Source organism: Hyla sarda, chromosome 8, assembly GCF_029499605.1.
Source record: "Hyla sarda isolate aHylSar1 chromosome 8, aHylSar1.hap1, whole genome shotgun sequence".
Classification (NCBI taxonomy): domain Eukaryota; kingdom Metazoa; phylum Chordata; class Amphibia; order Anura; family Hylidae; genus Hyla; species Hyla sarda.
This window is the reverse complement of record NC_079196.1, coordinates 170,011,720-170,034,642: the sequence shown is the minus strand read 5'-3', so window position 1 is coordinate 170,034,642 and position 22,923 is coordinate 170,011,720. Positions and strand designations below refer to the sequence as shown.

Sequence of the window (22,923 nt, the reverse complement as noted above, 5' to 3'; positions counted from 1 at the left end):
AGCTATTACCATAGAAGAACCTCGAGGAAAATATTGTTTTCTACACTTGAAATCCCTATTAGAACATGCTGAGTTAATAAAGGCTGTCTTCATCTCGTAGCTGGATCCAAGAGCCTCTCTGCTGTGAAGGAACATAGAGGCCAGCAATTTGGTGCAGAGCTAATAAGTATTTGATTTTGTGTTTATTTGAATAAATAATAAAGCATAACCAGTAGGGGGAGACGATGAATCACATAGGACTTGTCACTAAATGGTCAGATTGATTATTTATATATATATATATATATATATATATATATATATATATATATATATAATATTTAGTAAATTTGAGTAGCCGTATTAGTCCAGTGATGCAGATGTAAATCATAAAATGTTGCAGTATCTTGTAATACCTTTTTTATTGGACTAACAGCATTTTGTAGAGAAGCTTTCGGGATTTCTCCCTTTAATAAGTCCAAAGCAAATTTAAGCTCACAAGTAGAAGACAGATTACATCTCACATCTTAACCCCTGCATATTTGTGAGATGTAACCTGTGTCTTCTACTTGTGAGCTTAGATTTGCTTTGGACTTGATAAAGTGAGGAATCCCGAAAGCTTCTCTACAAAATGCTGTTAGTCCAATAAAAAAGGTATTACATGATACTGCAACATTTTATGATAGATATATATCTCTATCTATCTAAACGGGATGAGTATTTAACTCAGGGAGAGTTCACCTGGTGTGACGGAGCTTTCAAGGGCCACTAAGCACTCCGCAGGCATTCTGGGTAGGGGAATATGCAAATCATCACATTACATCACCTTTTCAGGCGATGTTCCCTGGTATCAGCTTAGCTCCAGTTACGGAATATAAAAAGCTAATTGGGATTAATGCCAAGCCAGAACTCTCTCTCCAGAAGATAAGATTACCCATCTGCAGACAGCTGTTTCGGGGTACTTGCCCCTCGTCAGTACAGAGCAGGGTGATCTGGCTTGGCCTAGATGAGGGGTCTTAGAACAACTAAACGGGATGAGTATTTAACTCAGGGAGAGTTCACCACTCCTGGTGTGACGGAGCTTTCAAGGGCCACTAAGCACTCTGCAGGCATTCTGGGTAGGGGAATATGCAAATCAGCTCATTACATCACCTTTTCAGGCGTGTGTATATATATATATATATATATATATATATATATATATATATATACATTTATAAGACATTTATACTACAATCAGTTAAAAAATTCGTTTATCAGGCTATAATAATTTTTATATTAATTTTGTGTATTTATATTGATGTAAAGTAAAAATAAATCACCCACTTACTTATTGTATATTGTTCTTTGCAGGCCTTACGAGAAAGTCTGGAGCAGAGTTTACATCTACAACATGGCAGCAGGGACAGTTCTGCTGATGAGTCTGATTCCATTGAAGAAGAAATTGAAGATGAAACTCCAGAAGAGCCCAAAGCTTTAACCTCCACGAAGTCAAGACCTTTTGGTGCTGAACATAAACACCTGCTTCCAGGGGACGTAGTTGTACTAGAATTTAATGGAACTGGTAATAAACCCGTGAACATATGATTGAAGTCTTGTTGAAAGGAAAGGTCTACCACAGTGTTTAACTCCTTAACGTCCACGGACATAAATGTATGTCCTGGTGGGGAGGTACTTAGCGCACCAGGACGTACATTTACGTCCTGAATATGACCGCGAGCATCGGAGCGGTGTTCGTGTCATACACTGCAGGTCCCGGCAGCCGGGGGGGTAATGGCCGACATCCGCGATCGTACGGATATCCCCCATTAACCCCTCAGATGCCATGATCAATACAGATCACAGCATCTGTGGCAATGTGCATGTTAAAAAAGATGATTGGATCAAACACAGCGCTGCCGCGGGGATCCAATCATCTGTAATGGCGGCCGGAGGTCCCCTCACCTGCCTCTGGCCGTCTCCTTAGCTCTTCTACTCTGGTCTGAGATCGAGCAGCCCAGAGCAGAAGGTAGCTGATAATACTGATCAGTGCCATGCCCTATGCATGTAGCAAAAACCTCCAAACTCCACAAGGACTTGAATCGGCGCAGAATGGATGAGGAACAAGACGATCACTAGGCGATTTATTTGGAACAACGCGTTTCGACGCCAGGACAGGCGTCTTTTTCAAGTTCACAACATCTAATGGTCACATAGACATATTTATACAAGCTTAAAACACAACTAACTGACGGCGAGTGAATCCTCCAGACACGTCTGACCGGAAGTTGTCATCAGGGTCATGGCGCTTCAGAGGAAACACAAGATCAGGGTCACGGCGTATCAGAGGAAACACAAGATGAACGGACCGGAATGCATCAAAACAGTACAAGTGTTCTAATTTTAAATCTAATATTACCAATGAAACTTTTCAGATTAAACGCAATTATAACTGCGATACAAACTATGCGGTTTACCTATTAGAGTGCCCATGTCAATTACAGTATGTGGGCCGCACCGTTCAGACGGTGCGGTCCCGCATGAACGCACATCGCTTTAACATCAGGAAGGGATATCCACTGCATAGTGTATCCCGACATTTTGCATTGAAACACAATAATAATCCGGAACTTCTAAAACTTATCATTATTGATGAGATCCCTGAAGATCAGAGAGATCGCTTTCGCAAACTGATCAATAAGGAATCCTACTGGATATTTAAACTGAAAATCCTTCATCCTGATAGTTTAAACGAGACGATCGGAAATGTAACATAATTGATACATTTGGGTTTTATTGCTTGTTTTATGTTTTTCTATGCACTGTAGACCTCTAAGTTTATGATTTTTAATGTATATATTGATACTTACTGTTTTGATGCATTCCGGTCCGTTCATCTTGTGTTTCCTCTGATACGCCGTGACCCTGATCTTGTGTTTCCTCTGACACGCCATGACCCTGATGACAACTTCCGGTCCGACATGTCTGGAGGATTCCCTCGCCGTAAGTTACTTGAGTTGTGTTTTAAGCTTGTATAAATATGTCTATGTGACCATTAGATGTTGTGAACTTGAAAAAGACGCCTGTCCTGGCGTCGAAACGCGTTGTTCCAAATAAATCACCTAGTGATCTTCTTGTTCCTCATCCATTCTGCACCGATTCAAGTCCTTGTGGAGTTTGGAGGTTTTTGCTACATTTGCTACACCGTTGCGGTGGGGGGACTGGCTGCATTGTGGAATACCTTTTACAGTGTTGTGCCTGACTTTGCACAACCTATTGGGTAAGCGCATCCGATAATATCTGCTTAGTTATATTACCCTTTTAATGCACTATGGAGCGCTTCTTGTCTTTTTACATGCCCTATGCGTAGCACTGAACAGTATTAGCAATCAACTGATTGCTATTGATAGTCCCCTATCAATAGCAATAAAAAGTGTAAAAAAAAAAAAGTTTTCCACCGGAGTACCCCTTTAAGGAATACCCGTGAAGATGCTTTTAAAGGAAAACAGTCCTCCTGTTCACCCACACTTAACCCAATACACTGGGTTATAGTGCAGGTGAACAGGAGACTGATGCGGGGTCTCTGACTAATATACATACCTTCTGTCTGGCGCCCAGTCCCTCTGAGGATCCTCTTCTATCTGCGCTGAATTGCGCTCTGGAGACGGCCTGCTGGCTGGATTTGTATGTTCATGGTCGCTGGTCTCGTTAGCACTTGTGCCTACTGAGCCCTCATGTGACCAGGAACCATGAATATTCCAGCCAACAGGCCGCCCTCCAGCGCACAATTTGGCGCAGAAAGAAGCCGATCTTCAAAGGGACTGGGTGCCGGACTAAAGGTATGTATATTAGGCAGAGACCCCCACATCGGTCTCCTGTTCACCTGCACTATAACCTGGTATATTGGGTTTAGTGTGGGTGAACGGGATGACAGTTTTCCTTTAACCCCTAACTGGAACTCTAATTGGTTACACAATGTTCAGCCACCAACAGATTCCGAACTTACAGTAAATTCGATTCGTCACAAACTTCTCCGCTCGGCCGTTGGCTGTCCGGGCATGCTGGGAGTTGTAGTTTTGCAACATCTGGAGGTCCGCAGGTTGAAGACCACTGGGATAGGTGTTTGATCTCAGGGGGGTCTGACCACTTAGACCCCCTGTGATCTCCAGAACGGGGCTCTGGTTCTCAGAGAGAGCACGTGCAGCAGATGGCACACGCTCTTTTCATTTCTATTGGCTTGCCGAAGATACCCGTGGAGACGTTGGCCCACTCATACAAATTAATAGAATCTTCTAGACAAAAGGCAGACAGGAATGGCAATAACCTTTTTTCTGCCTCCTTCTATTGTGGATAGAGATGAGCGAACTTACAGTAAATTTGATTCGTCACGAACTTCTCGGCTCGGCAGTTGATGACTTTTCCTGCATAAATGAGTTCAGCTTTCAGGTGCTCCAGTGGGCTGGAAAAGGTGGATACAGTCCTAGGAGACTCTTTCCTAGGACTGTATCCACCTTTTCCAGCCCACCGGAGCACCTGAAGGCTGAACTAATTTACGCAGGAAAAGTCATCAACTGACGAGCCGAGAAGTTCGTGACGAATCGAATTTACTGTAAGTTCACTCATCTCTAATTGTGGAGCCTAGATGTGTCTGCTTCCCTCTTCTGCCATTGAATGACTTGCAGCTGAAGACTAAGGAAAAAGAATTCCATTATTTATATAGATTCAATATTGCACAGCACTTTACACAGACTGTCATTACTCATCTCAGTCCTTGTCTGATGGCATTTACAATCTAAATTCCAACTTCACCTATCAATATGTTTTGGGTATAGGAGAAAACCAGAGACCCCGGAGGAAACCCAAGGATGTTTAAAAACATAGAAACCATCTAGATGTTTTAATAACTTAAAGGGGTTATCCAGAAAAAAAACTTATTTATATATATCAGCTGGCTCCAGAAAGTTAATCAGATCTATAAATTACTTCTATTAAAAAATCTTAATCCTTTCAGTACTTATGAGCTGCTGAAGTTGAGTTGTTCTTTTCTGTCTAAGTGCTCTCTGATGACACCTGTCTCGGGAACTGTCCAGTTTAGAAGCAAATCTCCATAGCAAACCTCTTCTACTCTGTGCTGTTCCCGAGACAAGCAGAGATGTCAGCAGAGAGCACTGTTGCCAGACAGAAAGCAACAACTCAACTTCAGCAGCTGATAATTATTGAAAGGATTAAGATTTTTTTAATAGAAGTGATTTACAAATCTGTTTAACTTTCTGGAGACAGTTGATATAAAAGAAAAAGTTGTTTTTTTAACCTGGAATACCCCTTTAATACGTTCTGCAATCTGTAAATGGTTAAAGTGATATTATGGATAAGTTGCAAGATAGATTTGTGTATGAACATGCTATGTGCCTATGGCAGTCTTTCCCAACCAGGGTGCCTCCAGATGTTGCAAAACTACAACTCCCAGCATGCCCGGACAGCCAAAGGCTGTCCGGGCATGCTGGGAGTTGTAGTTTTGCAACACCTGGAGGCACCCTGGTTGGGAAACACTGGCCTATGGTAAAGGCTTAGGCATGAATTGCCTCCCAGATACCCTTATAAAGTTCACCCTATGCTGAGGGATCCTTAGTCCCGGACAACCCCTCTAATGTCTTGTATAAAGCGTTTTCATCATGTGACACACAGTTTTTTTTTTGTGCTGTTCTTTATTCTCAGACCGAGCGATCGTATGTATATTAGAAACTCATTCGAAGGCTGCACTGAGCCGCTATAATCTCTATGAGGGACATTTATCAATGTTCGCTTATGTATTCTTTTTTTTAGTAATTTTTTCCTTACTTTTTTTTTGCTGATGTGTGACTTATTTATCAACTGCTTTCAGCCTGTTGATAATTTTCTTTCACGTAAGCAATTTTTCCTTTTTTACTTTGGTAGTAGCTTTTTCTGCTCCATGCTTGAGCTGGAGTAAATTTAGTCAATTTTTAACCTTGTTGCGACTTTTTTTTTGCAAAAATTGCGCAATTGCGAGTGTCGCCGTTGATAAATACCCGGCTAAAGTTTACTAAAATTTACTACGTAAGCAAGTTTGAATTTTCTTGCTTTTCTTGTTCTTCATGCAAATTGTCGCACGAAAACACACATAGTCGCAGTTGCGACAATTTTGTGACAATTATAGTAAAGAAAACCTGACTAAACCCGTTGATAAATGTCCATCTATATATTTAGCTGAAAATTTCAACTCCTGACCTTTTTCTTGTTGAGCGGTATGTGGGTACCAATGCAGGCCAGCATAGCCCTCTTTAAAGAGCACCCTCATTTTATCTCAGACCTCTTCCATTCTCTGAAAAAAAAAATTATATCCTTTTTAAAAGCTTCATAGAGAAAATTATTTTAATGGTAACCTGCACACACCTCCAGTTCAGATCAAATCTTTGTTATAGTAGACACTGTAGTCCAAACTCTCTCCTCTCCAGTCCATCCTTAATGCCGCAGCCAGACTCATCTTCCTCTCCAGCCGCTACACCGACTCCTCCTCCCTGTGCCAGTCACTACACTGGTTACCAATTCAGTCCAGAATACAGTACAAAATCCTCAGTCTCACACACAAAGCTCTCCACAATGCTGCACCTCCCTGCATCTCCTCTCTATCTACCATCCTACACGTTCTCTCCGATCTGCTAATGATCTCACACTAACATCTTCTATAATCCGAACTTCTCACTCCCATCTCCAAGACTTCACTCGTGCTGCACCGGTTCTCTGGAATCCCTCAATCCCTCAGACTCAACAACAACATCCATAGTTTCAAACATGGCCTAAAAACACATCTCTTCAGACAGGCCTATAACAGTCTCTAATTGGCCCCAACATATCCTCAACATATCCTCAACATATCCCCACACCTCTTGTTTGAATAGTTATTGTGTAATTTTATGTCTGATACTTGTCTTTGTTTGTACCCCATAATTGTAAGCGCTGCGGAATCTGTAGGAGCTATATAAATAAAATAAATAAATAGTCACTATGGCCCAGATTTATCAAACTGTGTGGGAGAAAAAATAGAGAGATTTTCCCACAGCAACCAATCACAGTTCAGCTTTCACTTTACCTCAGCTCGTTAGCTGAGCTGTGATTGGCTGCTGTGGGAAAATCTCTCTCTATTTTTTCTCTCACACAGTTTGATAAATCTGGGCCCATGTCAGTTACTGTCACTGTAGACTTTACCATAGTAATAGGGCTTTACTATGCAAAATTAATGGCTCGCTGTGTTTAAAAAAAAAAAAATATTCCTCATTTCTTATTAAACATTTTTTTTTTTCTTTTTCTTGTAGCTGTTGAAAAAAAGGATGGGAGCGTTTTGTCTGCTAAACGGAGAGACAATGCTGACCTTTATATTCCTATGAAGCCTGTGATGGTGAAAAGTAAACCGCAGAAAAGCTCACCAAGAGAAGTAGAACAATGCACACCACGTACGGCATACAGATTTGTTTTCTAGCACGTAGAAGTTAATATAGTTATTATGCACGAGAATATCTTGTACATTTGCCATTTTTTTTTTCCTTGCTGGTCATACCGATATCACCAGATTTTATCAGTGATCAAATACAAATGACTGTGATTAAAAAAGGGTAACAAACACACTGAGTAGAGTTCTGGCTGTAAGTTGGTGAATATATTTTGTATAGCTTTTTTCAGGTTATCTCAAGTAGTATCATTAAAGGGGTACTCTGCTGCTCAGCGTTTGGAACAAACTGTTCCGAACGCTGGAGCTGGCGCCGGGAGCTCGTGACGTCTAAGCCACACACCCTCATGACATCACACCCCGACCCCTCAATGCAAGTCTATGGGAGGGGGCGTGACTGCTGGCACGCCCCCTCCCATAGACTTGCATTGAAGGGGCGGGGTGTGATGTCATGAGGGGGCGGGGCTTTGACATCACAAGCTCCCGTTGCCAGCTCCAGTGTTCGGAACGGTTTGTTCCAAACACTGAGAAGTGGAGTACCCCTTTAAGTGTTTGACAGTATATTCCATAGTGCGTTTGATGAACAAACCTGTCTATTTCAGCAGGGCTGTCTGACCATATGGGTTTATCACATCTCTGTCAACGAGGATCAGGGGAAGTGAGGGGGAGAAGGATCAGGCATGTAGGATTTCAGGATTTCATTGTGCCTAATCCTTTCATTGAGCAGGGTTTGGCAGAGGTATATTGCCCCCATGGCCACTAGCAGGAAATTAGGAGCCTAAAGGGGAGGTGTCTTCATAAAAGAACCTATTGTTTAAATCAGGTTTTCATGTTTAACTTATTTTTAATAATTTTGCGATTTATTTATTTATTTTTTATTTTTTTTATTATATATGTTTTTGGTTTGTGATCTATATTTTATAATTCTTAAATCTTGCAGTTTACATTCTGGCCACTAGGGCTAAAACTGAGCTGAGACTTCTTGTTCTGTATAGATCATTTCCCAGTAATGCCTTTCTTCACATGAGCACAGGAAAAGGTGACACCAGTAGATAACTCTGGATCCTCCACCATTCACAGCAGAGATCAACATATTCCATCCCTGTAGAATGACCTCTGTAAGGTTCTCCAATTCATCTGAATGGGACAGGTTCGGTCTATTGCTGTCTATGGTCTTTGGGTCCTGCTGAAAAGCAAATCCCTAGTGGTCATATGTCCCATGATCAGACACTTAGGTTCTATTCTATGGATAAATGTATATGACTATAAAACACCTTTATTATAGTTAGAATTGTGTTCAGTGTATAAAGCTCCTATTGCTATGTTCACATAGCGCGCCTCTTTATGTTGGAAGTACATGCTAGGAGTATTTTTCTAAATATACCTGTAATGTATACCTTAATAGTATGTCACTGACATTAACCAGGCTTTGACCACAATAGAAAAAAATGAAAACTTATTCAGTATAAGTCTGCTAATCTCTCCTATCCCGTAAAAAATGCCAGTGCATTCCATGCCGACTGAAGCCTATTGGACACTCGTTTGGCCTGCCTCAGATCAGTGGGAGTCTGCGGCAATGTTTTCTGTATTCACAAGGAGCTTATCCAGTGTATATTCCAAAGTTGTTGACCTGGATGCAGTATATACTTAGCCTTAGCTGTCCTGGTACCATTTATTTGCATCTCTTGACAAGCACAGAAGATTTTTGTAGACAGGATCTTCATATCCTCCAGTAATGACCCGATCAATGCTGGAATCAGTTTTAACCTCTTAAGGACCCAGGGCGTATGGATACGCCCTCACACCCTGGGCCTTAAGGACCCAGGGCGTACTAGTACGCCCTGGCGTTTTCCGGTCTCTGCCGCGCGCCGGGCAGAGATCGGAACTGGATGCCTGCTGAAATCCTTCAGCAGGCATCCAGGGCAAACGCCGAGGGGGGCCATGTAGGCCCCCCATGTCGGCGATCGCCGCAAATCGCAAGGGAAATCGCCCTTGCAATCTGCGGCGATACCGGGCTGATCGGGTCTCTGGGACCCGACCACCTGGTAATTTCGCATGATCCCGGCTGTCACAGACAGCCAGGACCATGCTAACGTATAGGAGCGAGGTGGCAAGCCTGCCACCTCCTCCTATCCCCCTGCGATCTGTCGGTTAGTTAACCGACCAATCGCAGGAGGGGGGGGGCGGTTACTTCCTCCCGTCCTGCCCGGCCCCTGAAAGTCCGGAGAGGACGGGAGGAAGACCGGAGGACGCGGCGGGGGACGGGGGAGTGCTGGGGACCAGCCCCGGTACTTACCTCGTCCCTGAAGACCCGGATCCCGGCGAGGAAGACGGCGGCGGCGGCGACAGGTGAGTAGATCTTCAGCCGCGGCCGGGCCCTTTACAGCAATGCACGTCGCCGTAAAGCGACATGCATTGCTGTATTGGGACCCTGTAAACTACAACTCCCAGCATGCCCAGACAGCCATTGGCGTCTGGGCATGCTGGGAGTTGTAGTTTTGCAACATCTGGAGGTCCACAGTTTGGAGACCACTGTGCCCTTCCAGATGTTGCAAAACTACACATCCTCAGCATGCCCTTACTGTCCAGGCATGCTGGGATTTGTAGTTCTGTAACATCTGGCCCTTCAGATGTTGCAGAACTACAACTCCCAGCATGCCTGGACAGTTTTGGCATACTGGGAGTTGTAGTTTTGCAACATCTGGAAGGGCACAGATTGAGAACCACTGTATTAGTGGTCTGCAAACTGTAGTCCTCCAGATGTTGCAAAACTACAACTCCCAGCATGCTGGGAGTTGTAGTTCGGCAACATCTGGCTGTAAAGATGTTGCCGAACTACTACTCCCAGCATGTTTGAGAATGCTGAGAGTTGTGGTTTTGCAACAACTGGTGGCACACTGATTGGGAAACATTGTCTGTTTCCTAACTCAGTGTTTCCCAACCCGTGTGCCTCCAGCTGTTGCTAAACTATAACTACCAGCATGCACTGATAGACTGTGCATGCTAGGAGTTGTAGTTTTGCAACAGCTGGAGGCCCCCCAGGATACATTCACATGGGCAGGGGGCTTACAGTGAGTATCAGGCTGCAAGTTTGCGATGCAGCAAATTTTGCGCGGCAGCTCAAACTCGCTGTAACCCCCCGCCCGTGTGACTGTACCCTAAAAACACTACACTACACTAACACAAAATAAAATAAAAAGTAAAAAACACTACATATACACATACCCCTACACAGCCCCCCTCCCCTCCCCAATAAAAATGAAAAACGTCTGGTACGCCACTGTTTCCAAAATGGAGCCTCCAGCTGTTGCAAAACAACAACTCCCAGTATTGCCGGACAGCCGTTGACTGTCCAAGCATGCTGGGAGTTTTGCAACAGCTGAAGGCACCCTGTTTGGGAATCACTGGCATAGAATACCCCTATGTCCACCCCTATGCAAATCCCTAATTCAGGCCTCAAATGCGCATGGCGCTCTCACTTTGGAGCCCTGTCGTATTTCAAGGCAACAGTTTAGGGTCACATATGGGGTATCGCCGTACTCGGGAGAAATTGCCTAACAAATTTTGGGGGTCTTTTTCTCCTTTAACCCCTTATGAAAAGGTGAAGTTGGGGTCTACACCAGCATGTTAGTGTAAAAAAATAAATTTTTTACACTAACATGCTGGTGTTGCCCTATACTTTTCATTTTGACAAGAGGTAAAGGGGAAAAAAGCCCCCCAAAATTTGTAACGCAATTTCTCCCGACTACGGAGATACCCCATATGTGAGCGCAAAGTGCTCTGGGGGCGCACAACAAGGCCCAGAAGGGAGAGTGCGCCATGTACATTTGAGGTGATTTGCACAGGGGTGGCTGATTGTTACAGCGGTTTTGACAAACGCAAAAAAAACTAAACCCCACATGTGACCCCATTTCGGAAACTACACCCCTCACGGAATGTAATGAGGGGTGCAGTGAGAATTTACCCCCCACTGGTGTCTGACGGATCTTTGGAACAGTGGGCTGTGCAAATTAAAAATGTTGTACAGACCACTGTTCCAAAGATCTGACAGACACCAGTGGGGGGTAAATGCTCACTGTACCCCTTGTTACCTTCCTCAAGGGGTCTAGTTTCCAAAATGGTATGCCATGTGGGGGTTATTTTGCTGTCCTGGCACCATTGGGGCTTCCTAAATGCAAAGTGCCCCCCGAGCAAAATTTGCTCTCAAAAAGCCAAATATGACTCCTTCTCTTCTGAGCATTGTAGTTCGCTCGTAGTGCACTTCAGGTCAACTTATGGGGTACCTCCATACTCAGAAGAGATGGGGTTTCAAATTTTGGGGGGTATTTTTTGCTATTAACCCTTGCAAAAATGTGAAATTTGGGGGGAAACACCCATATTAATGAAAAATTATTTTTTTTTTTTACGTATGCAAAAGTCGTGAAACCCGTGTGTGGTATTAAGGCTCACTTTATTCCTTGTTACGTTCCTCAAGGGGTCTAGTTTCCAAAATGGTATGCCATGTGGGTATTTTTTGCTGTCCTGGCACCATAGGGGCTTCCTATATGGGACATGCCCCCGAGCAAAATTTGCTCTCAAAAAGCCAAATATGACTCCTTCTCTTCTGAGCATTGTAGTTCGCCCGTAGTGCACTTCAGGTCAACTTATGGGGTACCTCCATACTCAGAAGAGATGGGGTTACAAATTTTGGGGGGTATTTTCTGCTATTAACCCTTGCAAAAATGTGAAATTTGGGGGGAATCACACATTTTAGTGAAATTTTATTTTATTTTTTTACATATGCAAAAGTCGTGAAACACATGTGGGGTATTAAGGCTCACTTTATTCCTTGTTACGTTCCTCAAGGGGTCTTGTTTCCAAAATGGTATGCCATGTGGGTATTTTTTGCTGTCCTGGCACCATAGGGGCTTCCTAAATGCAACATGCCCCCCAAAAACCATTTCAGAAAAACGTACTCCAAAATCCCCTTGTCACTCCTTCGGTTCTGAGCCCTCTACTGCGCCCACCGAACACTTTACATAGACATATGAGGTATGTCCTTACTCGAGATAAATTGGGCTACAAATACAAGTATACATTTTCTCCTTTTACCCCTTGTAAAAATTCAAAAATTGGGTCTACAAGAACATGCAAGTGTAAAAAATGAAGATTGTGAATTTTCTCCTTCACTTTCCTGCTATTCCTGTGAAACACGTAAAGGGTTAAAAGGCTGACCGAATATCATTTTGTATACTTTGGGGGGTGCAGTTTTTATAATGGGGTCATTTGTGGGGTATTTCTAAGATGAAGACCCTTCAAATCCACTTCAAACCTGAACTGGTCCCTGAAAAATAGTGAGTTTGGAAATTTTGTGAAAAATTGGAAAATTGCTGCTGAACTTTGAAGCCCTCTGGTGTCTTCCAAAAGTAAAAACTTGTCAATTTTATGATGCAAACATAAAGTAGACATATTGTATATGTGAAAAAAATGTTTAAATATTTTGAATATCCATTTTCCTTACAAACAGAGAGCTTCAAAGTTAGAAAAATGCAAAATTTTCAAATTTTTCATAAAATTTTCAAATTTTTCCCCAAGAAAGGATGCAAGTTACAAATTTTTTTTACCACTATGTTAAAGTAGAATATGTCACGAAAAAACAATCTCGGAATCAGATTGATAACTAAAAGCATTCCAGAGTTATTAATGTTTAAAGTGACAGTGGTCAGATGTTCAAAAAATGGCCGGGTCCTAAGGTGTAAAATGGCTGGGTCCTTAAGAGGTTAAAATGTAGCTTTGCTGAGAGTAAGCCTGCTGCAGAGATATCCATGGTTCTGTCTTAAGGTTTCCTCCAACGCATTATTACTGATTAACTTTGTCCTGAACTGCTGGCATCTGCGTAAGGAATCCTTCTTATGCTGAATGTTGTGCGGAATCCTTCTTATGCTGAATGTTGTGCTATCTACCGTATTTTTCGCCCTATAGGACGCACCGGCATATAAGACGCACCCAATTTTAAAGGTGCAAAATCTAGAGAAAAAATATTCTGAACCCAACAGTGATCTTCAACCTGCGGACCTCCAGATGTTGCAAAACTACAACTCCCAGCATGCCCGGACAGCCAACGGCTGTCCGGGCATGCTGGGAGTTGTAGTTTTGCAACATCTGGAGGTCCACAGGTTGAAGACCACTGTATAGGAGGTAGTACTCTCGTGTCCCTGCCGCTCCGGACCCGTCACCGCTGCCCTGGATGTCGCTCCATCGCGTCCCCGTGGTATCCCCGACGCTCCGGATGTCTTCTTCCCCGGGATCCACGCTCTCCGTCGCCGTCATCACGTCGCTACGCACGCCGCTCCTATTGGATGAGGGGACGGCGTGCGCAGCAACGTGATGACGACGATGGAGAGCGCCGAAAATGCAGAGGATCCCGAAGAGTACGTGCCGGAGCCCCTAGGACAAGTAAGTGATCGTCAGCACGGGGCACCGTTAACGGCTATCCGGCGGCAGTTGAAGCAGTCTGCGCTGCCGGTTAGCCGTTTATGCGATGGCCCCGACATACAAAAGCATTGTATGTTGATGCTGCCTTCAACATGCGATGGCCTCTGAGAGGCCATCGCATGTGGAAATTATAGTATGTCGGGGCCATCGTAGGTCGAGGGGTCACTGTATAGTTATTATGCACGAGAATGTCACCGCTGCCCTGGATGTCGCTCCATCGTTGTCGCTGCGTCCCCATGGTGTCCCCGACGCTCCGGACGTCTTCGTCGCCGTCATCACGTCGCTACGCACGTCGCTCCTATTGGATGACGGGACGGTGTGCGCGACCACGTGATGACGTCGAAGGAGAGCGCTGGCCATGCAGGGGATCCCGGCACGGAGCAGACACCGAGGAGGCAGGTAAGGTCCCTCCCGGTGTCCTGTAAGCTGTTCGGGACGCCGCAATTTCACCACGGCGTTCCCAAACAGCCTGACTGAGCAGCCGGGTTAGTGTCACTTTGCCTTCTGACACGTCGGTCAGCTTTCATCGCCGTGTCTGAAGGGTTAATACAGGGCATCACCGCGATCTGTGATGTCCTGTATTAGCCGCGGGTCCCGGCCGTTGATGCCCGCAGGGACCGCCGCGATAGGTGTGTATTCGCCGTATAAGACGCACCAACTTTTCCCCCCCCAGTTTTAAGGAAGAAAACGTGCGTCTTATACGGCGAAAAATACGGTAACATGCAGGATTTTCTTATTATTAAAGAAAACTTTTAACCTGTTGCCAGGAGATGTAAAAAGTTTTAATGAGTCAGGGTATGAGTGTTCAGACCCCCACTGATCTCTAGATATACCTGGGGGAAGCATGCAGCTGAGCACTTTACTTCCTGTGATCTCCATGTTATTGCACAAGACAAACTCCATAAGTCTATGGAGCATGTCTCGTGCAGCGAGACTAAGATCACTGGCTGCTGGAAGGGTGAAGTCCTTAAAGGGGTAGTCCAGTGGTGAAAAACTTATCCCCTATCCTAAGGATAGGGGATAAGTTTGAGATCGCGGGGGGTCCGACCGCTGGGGCCCCCTGCGATCTCTCTGTACGGGGGCCAGGCTCTCCGGCCAGATAGCGGGTGTCTACCCCCGCACGAAGCGGCGGCCGACACGCCCCCTCAATACATCTCAATGGCAGAGCCGGAGATTGCCGAAGGCAGCGCTTCGGCTCTGCCATAGAGTTGTATTGTTGGGGCGTGTCGGCCGCCGCTTCGTGCGGAGGTCGACACGCCCCCTTCCCGCGGGCTCTCGGGGCGCCGTACAGGAGATCGCAGGGGGCCCCAGCGGTCAGACCCCCCGCGATCTGCAACTTATCCCCTATTCTTAGGATAGGGGATAAGTTGTTCACCACTGGGTCACCACTGGACTACTCCTTTAAACACTTTTATAATGACAGGGCCACTTTCAACCCGTTATTCTTATACCATTACTAAAGCTTCTCTGAACAGTTTAATACCCCGTCTGCAATCAGGTCTTGCTGTTGCTGTGTTCTGGAGAACCCCTGATGGTTTCCTATAAGTCGACGTTGAGAACCACTTTCCTAAGCAAGTTGTTGACTGATGCCCCAGAGGCAGCAGAAGGGAGAACGTGGACTAAATAGGATAATTCCCATGGAGTAAATGCCCTTCCCGTATATGCCATAGAAGTGGAGTTTCACCAAAAATGAATTGTTACATTTGCAGGAAAAAATTTTGCGCCACAATGATTGTATTTTGTGTTTGTTAGGACCTGCTAGTCGGAAAGAGAGACCCCTGTCTGCAACAAGAAAGCACATTGCTGAAAGTAAAGACCCTGACCATTCAGCATATCAGGTTATAAATGCTATGCAACTGGAGAATGAGGCTGTGGCAAGAGCAAGTAGCAGACTCGGGGTAAGAACCATCTTAGCCATTTCTAGGGCTATTCTTAGTATTTATATTAATTCCTTTTGAAAATAGGGCATAAAGCTATATATTAGCTAGATCAATATTCAACCAACAGTGGGCCCAGATCTTTGGAAGCCTGTGCCCCAGAGGACATTAGGAAAGGTTACACTTAAAGGGAATCTATCATCAGGATTACCCACACTGCCTGTTGGGATAGGCTTGATGGGGGAGATTTATTAAAATCTGTTCAGAGGGAAAGTGGAGTAGTTGCCCTTAGTAAGCAGTTACTTCTTCTTTCAATTTTCAGAGGCCTTTTTAAAAATAATCTGCCCAGTAGTGTAGATGACACTGATGACAAATGTGTTTACAGTTTTTCCATCCATGGTTCTTTTGAGCTGTCTTTGTGCACTCAGGGGTTCTCAAGACTCTAGTGCACTCAAGTGCATAAGACTCTATAGGTCCATAATAAGTGTGTATTTTGTTCAAAAGGGAGCCCATTTCTTGGTAATTCAGTGGTGCAGACTCTAAATGACACAGTGTTTTTATGTTATTGAACTAGATGCTCTGTCCCCTTCTCCTAGAACACAAATGCATTTATTTCCTGGAACAAAAATCTTGGATAACTATAAATTAGATGGCAGGGTACAGGGAACCAGCTGTTGGAAGTGTGGAGACTGAATCCAGCAGCTTTTAGTGTATTGTAGTGGAAGCAAGCTGAAGAAGAATAAAACTGTAAACATGTGTTATTAAAAACCAGTGCAAACATTTTTTATTTCATATAATACATACAGTACACCAACAAAAATGCTGAGGTGTCCGTAGTCTTTAAAGGAAATCTATCAGCTGCAATTCATGTTCCAAACTGCTGACCCTGTTAGGCTGTGTCCACACAGCAGAATTTCTATATCCTGAGGAAAAATTCAACTCGGAAATTCTGCTACTTGAAGTTAACTTGGTGATGAATGGAATTTCCGCTGTCCCATTCACACAGCAAATTTTCCGCTGCAGAAATTCTGCATTCTGGATTGTGCAAAAACATTGAACCTGTCTATAGTTTTTGCAGAATACCTCTGCAGAGTCCAATGAAGTGAATAGGACTCTGAATTCGGTCCGGAATCTGTGTGTTGGTCCACTGCCAGCTTGGCAAGGAATCTTAGCGTAAGCACAGAAATTCCACAGTGTGAACATAGCCTCAGAGAACTGTTAGAATAAGGAGACACATGGTACTTTTCATAAATCTGTTTGTGCTTTTATAAATGCTTTAGTTCTTTTGTGCCAAGTGTCAAAGAGACATTCCACCCCCAGCTTCCACTCCATCCCTGTCCCTGCTTGATTGACAGTCGGGGTTCAGTCTCCAAATGTCGTTCTTGCTCTGTGCGTACAAATAGAGTGCAGGTGCGAAATTTTGAAACAGGGCTTGGCTTCTAGCTGACTGTCAATCCTTAAGAATGACCAGAATGTTCCCAAGCTCTTCTATAGGTGTTATAGTATTGAGATATAATATATATATATATATATATATATATATATATATATATATATATATATATATAGTTATATATAATAGAAGCAATCCTGGAGAAGGATTCAAATATACTCCTCACACTTTTAGTTCATTGGTATTGTATTATGATTACTAATAATAGCAACAAAGAAAGGCTAAGCAGGATGGTGATATAGTCAGGATGCCACATGTTGTTTTTTTTTTTATATATATAAATTTATACTGTTGGAAATTGTAACTAGAATCAGCATTTTTGTGGGTGCAAATAAAAAAAATCCATATTCTGAACTTGTAAATGCAGAACATGTTTCTTCTGTTTTAACAGTCTTCATCATCTTCACAAGAGAAGAAAGAAGGAGTCGTCTCGGAAGCTATTAAAAGTATCAACCTTATGGAGTTAAGGTAGGAGCTGGAATATGTTATTTCTAAAATTGGATTTTTTTATGATTTATCATAAAGTTACCATCATATGAAAGAAGCTACATTTTCCTTTTCTGTATGGGTAATTTTAATGGTCTTGCAAAAAATATAATTTTCATACTGTTGGCTGCCTTGTCCCATTCGCAGCCCATAGCAATGTTCACTTAGTCTCTGGGTAAAAACACGTTGTCGGTAAAACTCCTGAAAAATAGAAGAGCTCTGGGTAAAAGAATGAGGGTAATTGCAAAGTTATTTCAGATTGTAGCAGTGTGTTAAATATAGTTTAGTAAAAGTACTCTCCTGTTATTACCAAAAGCTACTGCCGCTCTCTTAAATGGCTTAAGAGATGAATTGTCTGCAGTGTCCTGAAAAGAAGGTACAAAACTGTTCCAAATACTTGTGGGTATTGATGGAGAGTCCCTGGAGAATGAAGACCTCCATAACTGATCTTACTTAGAAATGGTCCCCTACTTTCTGATACCTTTACATAAGATCTGTCATCTGACATACATCTATAAAATCTTTTTAATATCAGTGTATAATGACTCACAGTCACAATTGCCCAAGGGTGTAATGATCCAAACCAGCCTACTTTCAGACCATAATATGGGTACAGAACTCCCCCTGATGAGACATTAAATTAATATTAGTCATTACTGACTCCCCAATCTTGGGTTTATGGAGCCCTTTGGTGAGTACTGTTGAAGTCACTAGTACAGTTCTATTAAAGGGTTTACCCTTAAAATTAAAGCTGTTACGTAAAGGAGACACATGGTGCCTTTCATGTATCTGTCTGTGCTTCCATAATGTAGAAAAAATGCTTTTATTCTCTGGTGCCAAGTGTCAAAGAGGCATTCATTAGCCACTTAAATGCTGAGGACTGGGAGGCCCCCTCACTCCCCCTTCCATCCCTGTCCCTGCTTGATTGACTTTCAGCTGCAAGCCGAGCCCTGTTTACTAATTGTGCACCAGAGTACAGTTTGTATGCATAGTGCAGAAATGAGATTTGGAAACAGGTCTCGGTGCTGGATGCTAAAAAGCTGAACCCTAACTGTCAATCAAGCAGGGACAGCATTGGGAGGGGGAGTGGAATAGTTTAGACCACAAATTTAGAAAGAAATGTCTGCACATCTGCACTTTATGTTCTTCTCACCACAATTACAACTAACATCAGGTAGTTAGTATACATTTTGATCAAACTGTTTAAGCTCACTTGTCACTTCACAGAGTGGGTCACTATTTTAAATGATGTAGTGCTGGACAGCGACCACTCCCACCACAACATCAGTGCCCATAAGGGAAGTGAAACTGTGGTCCGGCAGTCCCATTACTGCAAGACCAAGCCCCCTGGCTCTGGGCCACCCATTAGACACAGTGCTGTGTCTTTAGGTTGGCGTGGCACAGATTCACGGGGCTAGGTTTGGCAGTAGGAGGACTGCTGGACCACTGATTGCTGACTGCTGGGGGATAAGTTGCTGATCGCGGGGGGTCCTGACCGCTGGGGCCCCCCACGATCTCCTGTACGGGGCCCCGACAGCTCGCGGGAAAGGGGCGTGTCGACCTCCGCACAAAGCGGTGGCCGACACGCCCCCTCAATACAACTCTATGGCAGAGCCGGAGCCCTTTAATGCAGGCTGTTTTCTACCCAACATTTACAAAATTAACTATCCTCTTTCTCTGAACTTTTCTCCACCTTCCCTTTATTTTCTTTTTATTACTTCCATAAAGCATCTCTATTAAAGCGCTTCCCAGTGTGCAGCATACCTTCTGTCAGGGTAGTCGTTTTTTAAAGGGGTATTCCAGCCAAATACATCTTATCCCCTCCAAAGGATAGGGGATAAGCTGTCTGGTCGTGGGAGTCCCGCCGCTGTGAAGCTTGGAGCTTCCATGTTCCTGATGTCATGCCACACCCCCTCCATTCATGTCTATGGGAGGGGGCGTAATGGCCGTCAAGCCTCCTCCCATAGACATGTACGGGGGTGTGTGTTGGTGTGACGTCACAAGGGGGCGTGGCGTAATGTCAGGTCTCCAGTCCCGGAAACAAAGAGGTTTCCGTCCGAGAATGGAGATGCAGCCCAGCATAGAATGCGGGTGCTGCACAAAGATCGTTGGGGGTGCCAGCGGCGGGCCCCCCTGTAATCAGACATCTTTTGGATAGGGGATAAGATGTATTTGGCCCGAATACCCCTTTAAAGTTCCTGGCAATTACAAGGCAAATTGAAAACTGAACAGTATATGTTAAGGGGCAATATAGTTTACGATTTTCCTAACTATAAGGCCATCAGAGTAGAGTGTTTCTCATTCCTAGAAGAGGTTTTTAGAGTGTGACTGGATTTGTTTCTTTAGACTCTTCTCATTTCTAGTCCACATGCATTCTAGCCAGTTTACATCACTTGGATATGGAATGTAAATTCACAACAGTGAAGGTTTATTTGCCATTCATGGTCTGTGGCAAGCTATAGCCCCTGAGGACACTCTAATGGCATCTGTTACTCACGTAAGAAGTAGAGATAATTCTGAGACAACTAAATGGAATATTCACTCTGAGGAAAGACTCGGGGACTTACATTTCCAGTTAAAGGGGTTTTCTATCTTTATACATTCTGTGTAGATAGTTTACATTCAGAAAGATTAAAGGGAATAATCAGGATTAGAAAAACTGAACAGTTTTCTAATAAAAACAGCACCACACCTGTCCTCAAGTTGAGTGTGGTATTATAGCTCTTTTCCATTGAAATGAATGGAATCAAGTTGTGGGGTGATGTTTTTGGAAGAAATTAGCTCTTATGTGTTATTCCTAAATAACTCCTTTCATCACTTATTAACGTTATGTGGAGTGCGGTGGGCTTGGGGTGCTAAAACAAAAAATCAAACCATGCTACCCTGCAGCTACTGTATTGACATGTTATCCTGGCAGGATGTTGCATGTGTAGTAAATAATTAAATCAACTGGTGCCAGAAAGTTACACAGATATGTAAATTACTTCTATTTAAGAATCGTAATCCTTCCACTACTTATCAGTTGCTGTATACTACAGAGGAAGTTCTTTTCTTTTTTAATTTAGTTTCAGTCTGACCACAGTGCTTTGCTGACACCTCTGTCCATATCAGGAACTGTCTAGAGCAGGAGAGGTTTGCTATGGGGATTTGCTCTTGCTTTGGACAGTTCCTGATGTGGGCAGAGGTGTCAGCAGAGAGCACTGTGGTCAGACAGAAAGGAAATTCAAGATGAATGGAACTTCCTCTTGGACACCAGAGTACCCCTTTAAAGCACTACCTCACAGTAATAGCGGGACATGCAGGCAGCTGTAAGTTAAGACAATAATTGTAAGAGGGGAAAGGACTCAGCAAGCTCTGGTACCATCAAATTCAAGGAGCACCCCAGAGTTGGGCATAAGTAAAATCATAAGTAACTACCTCTATGATGGCATCACCTGTTGAGCATTCACACATATAGGTACTTTTCAGTTTTTTTTTTTTTTCTAATCTCAGAAAACCCCTAAATTTAACTTAAACTTCATTTGGTCCCATTATTAGAATTTATCTTATCTAACATCTAACTTATACCTTTCTATAACAACTTACAATACAATAGTATTTCTGCACAGCTAGCATCAAAGAAGAGCAAATAATTGATAAAAGTCAGTCATTATTTGATGTTTAATTAAGTATTTCTCTTATTTAGCCAGCAGAAGAAATTGTTGAAGGTTCTCCAGAATATTGATAAGGAACCTGTCCCCAGGAGTGATCCAAAGGTAGGTAATGTAAAATACTGGATAAGCAGTGCAACAGTTCATATTTTATGCCCTGAATTAATTGGGAATATACAGGAAAAATTATTTAAAAAAATTGATGATTAAATTAAAAAAAAGCCTATACTTATCTTCCTCACTCACCTGTCTCGGCTATCACTGCACCCAGTCTCCGCTTCTGCTTAGCCAATCAATGGCCGCAGAAATGTCCTGCCTCAACCAGTGATTGGCTGAGCGTCAATGTGACATATTGTCTGCAGCTTCAGACTGGACGCTATGAAAACAGAGCCTGTGGGGTAGTTAAGTAGATGCTTTATTTATTTTTTCAGACAGACTGGGCACAATGCCAGATAACCCCTTTAAAGGAAAACTGCAGCGCAATATACACTTATCCCCTATCTACAAGATAGGGGATAAGTGTTTGATCGCGGGGGGTCCGACTGCTGGGACCCCTCTCGATCTCCCTAACTGGGCGCCGCCATTAGCGCTCATGGTGACGTAGCGTCGACCTAGAGGTCAACGGTGACGCCCCGTCTCCTCCCCGTCCCCATACAGTTCTATGGAGGATGCGGGGAGGCACGAACGCTGCCTCCCCGCCTCTCCCATAGAGATGTATGGAGGAGGCATGCCGGCTGCAACGTCATGCTGCGGCTGGTACGCCCCCTGCACGGCACAGCCGCGGCCCCGTACAGGAGATCACAGGGGGTCCCAGCGGTCGGACCCCCCGCGATCAAACACTTATCCCCTATCCTGTGGATAGGGGATAAGTCTTAATCACGCTGCAGATGTCCTTTGATGCAGTTGAAATAGGGAAATGTTTGGAGTCCTATTCAAGCACAGTAATAAAAAGCCTGGACAAATGTGGTGTGACAGAAATCTACATCATAACTCTTAGGGTATGTTCACACTACGGAATTCCCCGCGGAATTCTGCAGTGTGCACTTAACATTAGTGTGAATGGGTCTCCGCGAGACCCGTTCACACTGCGGAATTTCAGTGGCGGACAATTGTTCCACGCAAAGAAAGAACATGTTCATTCTTTGCGCAGAAGTCCGCGAGCACTGCATAGCTGTCAATGGTGACGGTGCAGTGCCGCGCGGTCCTACCGCCGCTGTCGGCTGGTAGTGTGAACATACCCTTAGAATATGTTTTTGCTCTCTAGCACCCACTAAACCATAGGACTATCAACATTTAGTGACAGATTGCCAGTATTTCTGGACATATATTTTGTGCACGGACGGTGTTGTGGATTCACAGAGCAAACAGGGGAAAGTGTTAAAGTGGGGGAAGGAAAAGGATTGAGTTGTTAAAAAAAGAGTCAGAACCTTATATTCCCTGACAGCAGTTATTATGGACCATAGGGCTGTCCCCAATACATATTAGATTACCAGCCAGTCCCAGGAACAATTGGTGGGATCGATCAATAAATATCTGTGTATGGCATACTGAAGTCCATACTGT

At 43.8% G+C, this 22,923-nt stretch overlaps 1 protein-coding gene across 4 annotated transcripts in view; it reads left to right on the top strand.

The window, feature by feature from the left end:
* Positions 1-22,923, top strand: part of KATNIP (katanin interacting protein) — a 235,219-nt gene that overhangs the window by 37,327 nt on the left and 174,969 nt on the right. For all 4 annotated transcript variants that reach the window (XR_008847228.1, XM_056536142.1, XM_056536141.1 and 1 more), the window contains 5 exons: positions 1,333-1,543; positions 7,290-7,427; positions 15,647-15,792; positions 17,616-17,692; positions 21,396-21,465. Coding sequence is in view for 3 of the 4 variants with exons in the window: in XM_056536142.1 (XP_056392117.1) it covers positions 1,333-1,543; positions 7,290-7,427; positions 15,647-15,792; positions 17,616-17,692; positions 21,396-21,465 (642 nt within the window). In the remaining variant the exon portion in view is untranslated. The remainder of the gene's footprint in view (positions 1-1,332; positions 1,544-7,289; positions 7,428-15,646; positions 15,793-17,615; positions 17,693-21,395; positions 21,466-22,923) is intronic.